The sequence below is a fragment of the Lytechinus pictus genome, chromosome 7, assembly GCF_037042905.1.
Source record: "Lytechinus pictus isolate F3 Inbred chromosome 7, Lp3.0, whole genome shotgun sequence".
Lineage (NCBI taxonomy): Eukaryota > Metazoa > Echinodermata > Echinoidea > Temnopleuroida > Toxopneustidae > Lytechinus > Lytechinus pictus.
The window spans coordinates 31,335,264-31,347,672 of record NC_087251.1 but is presented as its reverse complement, the minus strand read 5'-3'; the positions used below and the strand labels follow the sequence as shown (position 1 = coordinate 31,347,672).

At 35.1% G+C, this 12,409-nt stretch overlaps 1 protein-coding gene across 1 annotated transcript in view; it reads left to right on the top strand.

Annotated features, from left to right (window-relative positions):
• The first annotated feature begins 3,913 nt into the window (after positions 1 to 3,913).
• LOC129264566 (tRNA (32-2'-O)-methyltransferase regulator THADA-like) overlaps positions 3,914 to 12,409 on the top strand; it is a 41,375-nt gene continuing 32,879 nt past the window's right edge. Inside the window, exons 1-6 of the mRNA XM_064102491.1 lie at positions 3,914 to 4,300; positions 5,475 to 5,600; positions 9,783 to 9,999; positions 10,598 to 10,712; positions 11,025 to 11,350; positions 11,750 to 11,870. Coding sequence (XP_063958561.1) covers positions 5,482 to 5,600; positions 9,783 to 9,999; positions 10,598 to 10,712; positions 11,025 to 11,350; positions 11,750 to 11,870 — 898 coding nt within the window. The 5' untranslated portion in view covers positions 3,914 to 4,300; positions 5,475 to 5,481. The remainder of the gene's footprint in view (positions 4,301 to 5,474; positions 5,601 to 9,782; positions 10,000 to 10,597; positions 10,713 to 11,024; positions 11,351 to 11,749; positions 11,871 to 12,409) is intronic.

Here is a 12,409-nt window from a genome sequence, read left to right as displayed (position 1 = left end):
CAAGTTCTCTCTTTATTCCCTTTCTCTTTTCCTTCTCTCTTTCCTTGGTATCTGGGGATTGTTTCATCAACATTTTTGTCGGACAATTTAAGTTGTCAAATCTGACATCTCTCCTTGATTCTGGTTGGCTGAGAATCACTATTACTTAACCTTTGGTAACTGTCTGTGTTATCTCCATGGTCGAATAAATCGGGACTTATAGGATAAAACACCCGACATTTCTTTCATGAAACACTCCCCAGATGATGAGCTCGCATGAAGGTTGTTTCGGCCCCGACTCCTTCACCCCCCCCCCCCTCATTTCGCTTTTTTTAATGGGGGAGGAGGTGCAGGGCCCGTTTCGTAAGGAATCTTTCTTCCCCTAGCTCTGATGATTTTATTTCCCCTTCCCTTCTCCTTATTTTCACTCTCTTTAATTGTGTCACCCTCTTTAAAAAAAAAAAAATTGTTCTGAAGATGGAGGGGGACAAGTAGATCATACTTGCCCACCCCCGTGGGTCCGCACCTGGTTGATGGATAATCGATCTATACATGCTGAATGCAGGATAATTATTATAAACATTGGGTCTTATAAAAACAGTTGGCGTAATGAGCAAAACAAAAATGAATGGTACAGACTATATGGGGCAAAATTTATAAAGAGCTGAGAGAGAGAAATATATATATATATATATATATATATATATATATATATATATATATATATATATATATATATATATATATATATATATATATATATATATATATATATATATATATATATATATATATGCTACTAAAAGCAATTTTTTTTACCTTTCCAATACAAAAATCTAATTTTGTGACAGATTTTGATACAATATTCAAAAAAATGATTTCATAATTCACCCTTTTCAATTTTCTGTTCTTTCTCCGTTTTTTTTTTCTTAGTCGTGATTTTTTTTGGGGGGGTGGGAGGGTCCATGGTCCCCTAAATCCCTATGTACGCCAATGACATCAACGATTAAAAACTGGTTGAAATTTGAGTAGAAAATGAGTGGTATAATTGAATAAAAGAAAAAAAGAAAAAAGTCAGGATTAGGTCAGTGCATTTGAGTCAAAATTTGAAAATCAGTTACAAACTTAACTTCAGAGTGACTAAGTAACTAAAGAGACCATATTTTTGCAATTACTTTACTTTCAACCAATCAACTTGAAAAAAAGAAGCTCTTCAGAGGCGGATTCAGCTTAATTTCACCAATGGGAGGGCGAAAAAATATTTTCATCCACATTTTCCACATCGGCCGCTAAAAGCTGAATTTTGTTGTTTTTTGATGGAGTTTTCCTAACTTAAATTAAAGATTTAAAAATTGTAATACATCTTAGCTTTGTATTATCTTAAAGTCTAAATAAAGAATGCGAGCAAGAAGCGCGACGGCTCAAAAAACATCGATATTTCATGTATATTGACATGAAAATCGAATATAGTGGGTACATTTTGTAATCCTAAAAAAATGCATATCCAACTTAACAACAATGCTAGATATTTTCTGCTGACTGTTTGCAGTGACTCATGAAAAGGATACATGTTTCACCAATCCAATAATGCGAGCGCGAATTCGAGCAGAAACTTATTGCTTTTCCGACCTGAAATATAATATGGCAATTTTTAGCACGTTTTGTAACCATGAACAAAATAAGAAACTAACTCACGATCGAAGCGCAAGTTAATTTCTTTTAATTTTCTGACTTGACATTCTAAGTAGTTTTTGTATTTATGGACAGCATAGGATATATATTTAAATAGATTTATTTAAATAAACGCTGTGAGAGCAAGGGAGCAATGCGCGAGCTCATCCCCCCCCCCCCGACTTTTTTACTGGACATTTTAAGCACTTATTGTATACTACTACAAGTGATGTGAGCACGAAGCGTGAGCTAATCTTTTTACCCTATATTGAAAACTGGACATTCAATCCTTTAATGTAACTTTGATCAGGATGTGTATCTGATCAAACTATATAAGGATCAAGTGTAGCGTCAAATTATTGACCTGAAAGCCCGATATTTTATATAAGCATCTTTTTCATGAACATGTAAGATTGATATCTAATCACTAGCGTACCTACGGGGGGCAGAGGGGGCAGTCTGCCCCCCCCCCCCTGACGAGCCACAACCCCGTGCAAAGGACGTATCCCTGCCCCCCTGACGAGCTTGAAAGACCTTTTTGCCCCCCCCCCTGACGAGCTTGAAGACCTTTATTGCCCCCCTGACGAGCTTTTTTTTTTCTTTTTTTTTACTTGTCAAATTTTTTTCTGGTACGAAATCCTTCATTTCTGATTGAAGACCTTTTTTTTTTGGCTTGTCAAATTTTTTCTGTTACGAAATCCTTCATATGTGATTGAAGAACTTATTATTATTTTTTTTTGCTTGTTAAATTTTTTGGCGGACGGTTTTGCCCCCCCCCCCCTGTGGAAAATCCTAGGTATGCCACTGTATCTAATTAACTATTCATGCGAGTGCGAAGAGCTGATCTATATATTTTTTTTAGATTTAGACTTTTAGACCCTAAAATGATGCGAGCCCGAAGTGCGAGCCGAAAGAGTTTAATATTCCGATCCAGTGAAAAATTGAAAATTTACGCACCTTTTTTTATAACTTAACCCAATAAACAATGCGAGAGCAGAAATTTGGACATACTGATTTGAATTAAAGGGGAGTCCAGCCTTGGCCATAAAATGTTGTGTTGGGAAGGAGAAAAATAAATTAAACAGAATGGTGAAAGTTTGAAAGAAATCGGACAAGCAATAAGAAAGTTATAGCTGCTTTAAAATTGAGATCACTAATACTATGTAGATTTCAAATTGGCAACTGTGTAAGTAAATTATGACAAGGGGCAAGGACAACTTTCCCATAGGCCATGTACTTTATTATCAGGGATTTGTGGTTTTCTCCTAAGTACCCATTCCCCTGGGGCAGTAATCTAAATATAACCCAGGTAGTATATTGTTTTATGTCCTCATGAAACAAAAATATAATTTGAAATAAAAGTTTTGGGAAAAATGAAATTTTAGCCATAATATGTATTGGAGTACATGGAAGAGTAGTCCTTGCCTTACATCACTATGACATCCCATATGTGGCCAATTTGAAGTCTCCATGTGTATAGTGATTACCAATATATACAACTTTTAAAAATCCATAACTTTCTTGTTGTTTGTCCAATATTGTTCAAACTTTCACCTATCAACTTGTCTGATTTTTCTTTTCCTTATAAAAACAAGTTTTTATTTGGGTTGGATTCCCCTTTAAGGCCCTTCTTGAGTGCTGATTTCCTCTTCTGGGCGATTCCATGCTAGAAAAATCAGCCATTTTCACAACATTTTTCAACCTGCTGACCAAACAAACGAAGAACTTCAATTTGCTTTGTGGTAATATTAAAGTACTACTGGGTAGACATGCAAAAAACTGACAACCAACAAAAATATGTTGTCCGTAGGTGAATTAGAGCTTAAAATGTTGCGTGTAGTCGTACGGGACATTTCTGCGTCCCGTACGACACACAACATTTTCACCTATATTTTACCCATGATCAATTTTTTGTGTTGGTTATTAGTTTTTCACATGACTACCCACTATAGCTTTATCATTGACAAAAAATACTATTTTATTGCTCAAGAATTCGGCTAGCCAAAATGTCCCGACACGTATGGAATCGCCCTTCTCGTTAGTTTTTCTCCTTTTTTTTTTTTTTTTTTTAATTCTCCTAATTCCCTTTTCTTTTCTTTTCCTTTTTCTTCTTTTGTTTGCATCGCCTTTCGGGGAAGCCGCAGCCGCTTCGGCCCCCTGGATACGCCTCTGGCTCTTCTTGTATTTTTTTTTTTTTTTTAGAGTGACCAAAGTTTTATTGTATTGTTTTCGCGTACCATATACAAGCTGGCTAACATTGCGTAACTTTTCTAGCGTTCCATAGCTACGATCTGGTGCAAAAGAAAGATTATCGGAAAGGAAAGTTTCGACTAAATTTCTGCCCTGTTTCTTGTCGTATTCGTAAGGAAGTAATTTGTAGGACAATCAGAAGATTGTGTTTGCTGTAGTGATATCATGCATTGAAGTTTGGGACTCCGAAGTGTAAACACATGCATGCATAAAATACGCTCGTCGTGACTCTGAGCTGTGCTCGCTTAGCCTTTAGTTTTGTGTACAAAGTCAATGGGATGGGATTCGGGATCCGGGAGCTCGCCTGGAAGACCAGCGCTTGACCAACCTATATGGCTATAACGGTTAGAAGTTGAATTGATGAAGCATTGACGAAACTGGTTACGATTAGTTAATTCCAGTGAGTATGTCTGACCAGTTTTGTTATTTTTTGAAGAAAAAAAGGAAAAAGAAAATTGTAAAGGAAGGAGAAAAAGGGAAGAAAATGAAAAGAAAAGAAAACAACAAAATTTAAAAGAAGGAAAGGAAAAAAGAATCGAAATGATAAAAAAGGAAAAGATAGGTAAAGAGAACAAGATTAAAAAGAAGGAAAAGAAAAGAGGAAAGAGGTGCCGTGGCCGAGTGGTCTAAGGCGCCTGGCTTAATACATGAAAAAGTCTGGGGTTCGATCCCCGGCCGCGGCAGCTATGTACGTGAGCAGGTGAGCGAGGCATTTAATGTACAATGCTCTTTTATCCTGCTTTCAAATAAATGGAAATGCTATATGCATTATTGGTAACTAGGTGTGAACTTGTTTTTAAAAAAAAAAGGGATAGTCTAACGTTAGATAGGTAACGAGAAAAAAAAGAATAGAAAAGAAAAGGAATAAAATAAAATGAAGGAGAAAGATAAACATCTAATGAAAGAAGCTATTAAACATCATAAAAAAAGGCTTTGGCAAAAATAGTCGATTCTGGCTAGTAAACATGCAAAGCCAATGAAAGGAGAACTGCACTGGGCATTGCATGACCCAGTATGAGCGCCCGTGGCCCACTTCGCGGTCAGGCGCTCTCTCTAGGTTAGGCTTTGCAGTGTGCACCTGTATAAGATAAGCGACTACGTATATTATAGCCCTACTGGGGAAGCTTGTTACAAATTGAGCTGTAGCCAGGCATGGGCATGTGGTGAATGGTCATGGTGTGGTTTTGATGGTGACATTATTCATTAAAAGGTCAATCCCAAATTCCCAATTGTCTTGCTTTGCAAGATAATTGAAAACAAAGTTATTTTTAAGGTAGGGGACCATCACAATGCATAAGTAGTTCATCTCTGCCCTATACAAAATCTAGCATTTCGGAATCATTAAAATTTGTCATACAATAGTAGTTTACAAATAAACTAATCATCTTAGTCGAAATTAAACCTCACACTAGTATTAATAGCTTCATTTCTAGTGATATGTTGATGAAGGATGATCATCCATGAGTCATCCAAATTAAAATTTTTAGTTTGCACTGACTCGCTATGCTATGAGATAATATCTTTGATATTAAATTCTTATTAATTGTTTCTTATTTTTTCTTTTGATTCTCCAGGTACAAGATGGCTCATTTATCTCTATTTAAAAGCCGAAGTAAGTCTGTAAAAAACTCTGCTAGAAAAACTTCTTGCTGGGAAGAAATTCTTCAAAGTTTGAAAGAATTTGCAGAGAAGATTGAAAGGTGGGTATTGGAGCAACAGAAGTTTAGTTGCCTTGTTCATTCTCATGTCAATACTCCTTGATAATGTAAGATGTATTCAAGTATTAGACAGTATTATCAGTCTTTACTCATCAGCCAATATCATTACTGTTGAAATTCTTATATATATATTTTCTTTTTTTCATCTCCCTTTTCATCTAGAATTTTGATATGTAATTGCTTACATTTTAGCCATAACAAATAACAATGTAAGTCAGTTAATGTCATTATTTTTTAATTGGAAAATATTCAATTTAATATTGAATTCAATTTATCTCATTTTATTATATGTAAATGTTTTTTTTCTGTAGACATGATAGAGAATGTAAATACCTACCTGAAAAGTTAGATATGTTCTTGTTGATATTTGTCTTATGTTGATACGATGCATTGTTAGCAAAATTATGAATGAAAAAAGGCAATATAAATTTAGTTTGTATAGGATTCTAGTGATTAATTGGAAAGCAGAGTTTGTAAGTCTGTTAATTGTTGCAGTCATGGAATATTTTTTATTTGATTTATTTGGTAAATTCATACACAGTATTTTTTATTATTAAAGGAAGATTTGCATCAGCTTTCATGGGGAGTTGCTACTTACTAATACTTGCTGACTCCAGACTTTGTGAATAGCATTGGAGATGTCCAAAACATAGACTTCTCGGGGGATAGCACACCCAGGGCCTGATACTTAGAAGAAAATCTCTGGCAATTTTTGCCAACATTTTTCAGTATGTTATTGCAAAGGCATAATCTTGTTTGCCGGATTTTTTGTTCTTTTGCCTGGCAAAAGCTTCATGCAAGATGCCCTCAGTGTACAGGGTTGGCTGATAAAATTCATGTTGATTTAAAGCGTGATTTAAATCATGATTTAAATCATGATTTAAATCACTCTGATTTAAAAAATCATTGATTTAAATCACTTCCACGATTGATGATTTTTTATTGTTGTGGCAGTTACAGTTGTTTACTCTAAAAAGAAAAAGATTTTATCAACTTTTTATCATCCAAGCATGAATAAACCCTTCATGTCTACTCAAAGTAATTGAAATCAAGTAAATAAAATCAAGTTAATCTTGTAAAATCAAAGATGTACATGTAGCCTACAAGCTGTTAACACTTAGACCCCTACTTCACTTTAATAAGTGGATTTACACAATTTTCCATGTAAACTTTTTCTTTGTAAAGAAAGTCCTTGTTTCTTTATGTCTAAATCCCAAAGTGTTTTTAGAGGACAATTTTTAAGAAAATATAAGAGTAAGTCAAGGGTTATTGGCACTTCGTCTATTCTGATCATACACATGAACTACTACATATTGCTCTCCAACACTAACAATTTGTTCATATCTATCCATAGCAATAGCACTTCGGAACAAAAAATTTAAAAAGAGGAATTAAAAAAACAGAAAACATGAACTTATAAGGTTGAATTCCATCAGAGAATTTTACCAGGATGAGTTTGAACCAAGGCCTGTTCAGACTTTCTGTACATGATTGTGCTTCATTCAGCGGGTACACTGAGAAAGGTTCAGTAATCCACGAAAAAAATATGTTTGCTTGCTCTAGGTAAATGACACTAAATCTTGGCAACAACCATACATTTAATGCCCTATGCCAAAAGTGAGAATTTATTTTTGTAAATTTCTCAGTAAATGTGTTGAATTGAGTGCAATAATACATAAAACCTGCATTGTCCCTGGTCCTTTATTTCAACATTATATTATTTTAAATGTATTTAAATACATACTCTCTAGTATTGTAGCTGTAGAACCTTTTTTCTCATTTTTAGCAAAATTGTCAAGAAGTGCCAAATTCAGGTTTATTGTAAAAGAAATCATTCAGATCAACTTGCAACTTCTTACCCAATTGGTCAGAGCTTTGCAAGTCAGTGCTTTGAAACAGTCAAAAGAGTTCCAACTATGGTTCGAAGAAGAAAGGAGGTTTAAACAAGCAAAAAATAAATGCAGTTTTTGTCTCGCCTGCATAGCAGAGCGAGACTATAGGCGCCGCTTTTGCGACGGCGGCGGCGGCGTCAACATCAAATCTTAACCTAAGGTTAAGTTTTTGAAATGACATCATAACTTAGAAAGTATATGGACCTAGTTCATGAAACTTGGACATAAGGTTAATCAAGTATTACTAAACATCCTGCCTGAGTTTCAGGTCACATGACCAAGGTCAAAGGTCATTTAGGGTCAATGAACTTTGACCATGTTGGGAGAATTATTTTCAAAATCTTAACCGAAGGTTAAGTTTTTGAAATGACATCATAACTTAGAAAGTATATGGACCTAGTTCGTGTAACTTAGGCATAATGTTAATCAAGTATTAGTGAACATCCTGCTCGAGTTTCAGGTCACGTGACCAAGGTCAAAGGTCATTTAGGGTCAATGAACTTTGGTCAAGTTGGGGGTATTTGTTGAATTACTATCATAACTTTGAAAATTTATGGATCTAGTTCATGAAACTTGGACATAAGGTTAATCAAGTATTAGCAAACATCATGTGCGAGTTTCAGGTCACATGACCATGGTCAATGGTCATTTAAGGTCAATGAACTTTGGCCGTGTTGGGGGTATTTGTTAAATTGGTCATCCTAACTCTGAAAGTTTACGGATTTAGTTCATAAAACTTGGACATAAGAGTAATCAAGTATCACTGAACATCCTGTACGAGTTTCAGGTCACATGACCATGGTCAAAGGTCATTAAAGGTCAATGAACTTTGGCCGTGTTGGGGGTATTTGTTAAATTACCATCCTAACTCTGAAAGTTTATGGATCTAGTTCATAAAACTTGGGATATAAGAGTAATCAAGTATCACTGAACATCCCCTGTGAGTTTCAGGTCACAAAACCAAGGTCAAAGGTCAGTTAAGGTCAATAAACTTAGGCCATGTTGGGGTAATTGTTGAATTGCCATCATAACTTTGAAAGTTTATAGATAGAGTGATTGAAATGTGGACATGGATGTAGTTGACAAGTCTTAAGTCACCGTTCAAATGTCATTTATGGTCAATGAACGTGGTATTATGTCATTATATGAATGGAGTTTTTGTGAATGATTATTTTATAGTAGTTTTCAAAGTTAGCACTGCTGCTATATTAAATCGCGTAATGCAGGCGAGACTGCCAGAGGCGTTCCACTTGTCTTTAACATATATGATCTTCAGTCCTTGGCTTGAAAATAAAAAAATGTTTCTCTTCGGAGAATGTTAGTCTCAGAGTCAAGGAATGCTTTCAAAGAAACTGATCTTCATTTCATGTTAAGAGCTTTGAATAGGAACACCAACTATGCAGCATTAGCTGTACCAAGACAGTTCATCAACTTGGATTGAACCAGTCAGTAGGAGCTCCCTACATCAGAGGACGCAGACACAGCAGAAATTTTCAGCATCTTCATGATGTTAATATTTTCTATTAATTCCATTTTGACTTGACTTAATTATGTTAATAAAAAGCTAAGAATTATTTTAGGACCCGTAAACTGGGGTGACTTTGGACACATGGGTGACTTTGGACACTACAGAGAGGGGTGTTGTTTCGTTTAACATAGTAATGGTGGTGATAGTCACATTTATATAGCGCTTAGAAACCAACATATGAAGTGCTATATAAATGTAACTATCGCCACCATTACTATTAAACGAAACAATACCCCTCCCTGTTGTGTCCAAAGTCACCCCACCCCAGTTTACGGGTAGTGAAATGTATGATTTCAAAGTTCATGTCAGGTAAAGGATTATATTTTGGGTGTTTACAGATTGTTTTAAAATATTTTGTTTAAGAAAAAAAAAAATCAAATTTGAATTAAAATGATCTGATTTAAATCAAATAAATCAGATTATTAAAATATTTTTTTTAAACAATTAAAAAAAACTGCCAACCCTGCCAGTGTTCCTCCCAGAAATTTTGTGGCCAAGCCTGCTTCACCGTGTGCAACTGATGGGCCAGAGAATAGTGAGATAATGATTGACCATACAGTAATTTCCAGTAGCATTACATAATGTCTGCTGGTCATAAACTTTATGTCTGAATGTTGTCAAATTCTCCATGAAAACACATGATAATCTTGCTTCAAGTCATAATACACAAAATTACACATTAGTTTTTTATATAAAGATAGTAAAGTAAGTAGGCTATATTTGATCTTGTCCTTTTATATTCAGGAATGACAGAAATATCAAACAATGGCAAGTGCTTGCAGACAGCATCACTTCAAAAACCCAACAAGCTGTAAAAGGAATTTCAGGAAGTACTGCTTCACGGAACAGCTCAAATAACAAAAGACCCAGTCAGGGTATTCTAGATGATTTAGTATCAAGATTTTGTTGGGTCTTCTTTGAGGCAGCCATTGATGTCAAGCTCGTCAGGAAACTGCATAAGGTCAGGTGGTGTAAGATAAAACAGATACGATTGATATATTTACAGTTTAATGTAATTTTCAGAATTTTTCATAACTTCTAGGTTTCAGGGTCGAGATATTGTAAGAGGAGTTAAACACCAGAATCTATATTATTTTATTTTGATTCATTGCTATGAATCCAAGCTGAATTTTTTCTCATCTTTAAAAAAAAGTACATTCTTGAATAAACAGGTTTTGATTTATGATAAATCAACTTCAAGTTGGCTAACTTCTTTCTAGAATTTTTTGATGGGGTATTTATCTATTTTGGACTTGAAACATTATAACGGTTTTAGTGAAAGAAAAAAAAAGAAAAATCAAAGGGGAAAAATGGGTGAAGTTTTCCTTACCAAAAACACCTACCATATGAAAAATAACTAGAAATGATAAGCCTTTTATATTTCTACCTTATCTTACTCTGTTAGGGTGGTGGCTAAGTTAGAAGTGTGACTTTACAAGGACGAGACATATTCCACCTTTAAATAAATGGATAAAAGCTTCAACGCCTCTTGTCGTATTGTGTAGCATTATCAAAATTATGTATGCCTATCTTTGCATACTGTTGATATTTTTTTACAGGGTGCTCAAGCTTTATCAGAAGTTTGTCCTAAGTTAGCTGATGTCATTGATTGTCAATTTGTGGTTTTAGTCTCAGAGAATGGTGGCTTGATGAAGAACATTCAAGCATCCAAAGGTAAATAGAACTTATTGGGCTTTTTTTTCAGTTTTCTCTTTCTATTATGAGTATTTTTTAAATCTGATAATAATGATGATTTATATTACTAGTTATGCAACTTATAATGCGCTCGTATATACTCTTTAAAACTCATGCTTAATTCACTGATGAGTTAGATGATAACATAAAAATTGTTGATAAATTTTTCTTTTCTTTTTAGAGAAATTAATACAAAAAAAACAGATAGTATTTATTGTACAACAAAGTAATATTTTTTCCATTTTGAGAGAGGTTGTTGATGCAAAATGTCCATGTTTTCTTCATATTCAGTATCCAACCTTCTAGAAGGGAGCCCATTAGTACATAGCCCACTTGCAAAACATTTCCCACAATTCCTTGCCGCCATGAACCGCACGACAACATCCTTGATAGCAGAGGTTTCATCCAATGTCCCTGGGACTGCCCTACACCCCGATGTGACGGCATGCTGCTCAACATTGTCCAAACTAGCCTTACAGATGTGCCAGCTTGTCCCTCTGCAGCTTGGTGGGATTCTTGATGGTGCCCAAGACAGGGTTGGAAGTGGACAGGAAGGAGATTTGGTATTCCAGCTGTCGGGTCTGGTTGGGAATCTTGTCATCATGATGTGTAGTAAGGTTAGTCTTACTGGTAGTTGTATCAAATTGATTTTTAGTCTGAACAAATAATTCTTAACTGCCAGCATGTATATGATATATTACGTGTCCAGAGATGTAGTCGAGGCTGGTAATTCAGAGTCAGGAGGCAGCTGGAGAAAACCATCTCTCATAGACTTTGTTCATGTGTCCCCCCCCCCCCCCCGGCCAAAGCCAAAGGGGGGCAAAATGTGGTCTTGAAGCCAGCCTTTACTACATCCTTGTATGTGTCCCCTGATTATATATGTGTAAAAGAGGTTATTAATCTCTCCAATGATTTCTTGCCTCTACTTGTGTATTCAAATGAATGAATTGCAGAAGGAAACAGTTGGATTTGTAATTTCTATTTTGTGTTTCTTTTTTTTTCTATTTTATGGTTAGAAATTTTCCAGAGAGAATGGTTTAATGTCTGGTTGTGCTGTTGGAATGCTCTTCAACTCCTCACCCACTCCTAAATATGCTGTTTCCATGGCAATAAATCTTCTTCATTCCTTCCACCAAGGTGAGCTATATATAGTAATATTGTTTGTCTGTTAGAAACTTGAGCCATATCTCACTTACAGGGACATCACTGCAATGTCTCTAACTTGTCAGTCGCAGCAAAAAAAATAATAACTCTCCTTAGTTTGAGACAATTTAATTATTATATTTTATCTTATAAAGTTACTGAGGAAATTGTTGCAAAAAAGAAAAACAAACTTAATAAACTCAATGTAAAATGGCAAAACGTAAATTAATATTTTCCCATCGCATAAATTGTAACCACTGTAGATTAGTATTTTTTTATCGTCTTTTTGTGAGTTTGTTTTATCCTCTGTTCATGTTGTAGTGGTGTTCTTTTATGTCATACGTTCGTTCATGTAAATACATGAGAATTTCATATTTTTGGGGTTGTGCTATACCCCGGCGATGCCGCCAAGACGATCGTGGACCAACGGGTAATACCGTACTCCCTTTCTTTTTGGTTTATGGATCGTCCTGTCGGCGAGACTGGGGTACAAGTTGAATTACAGTACAGAATAATTTATTTAGGATATTTTT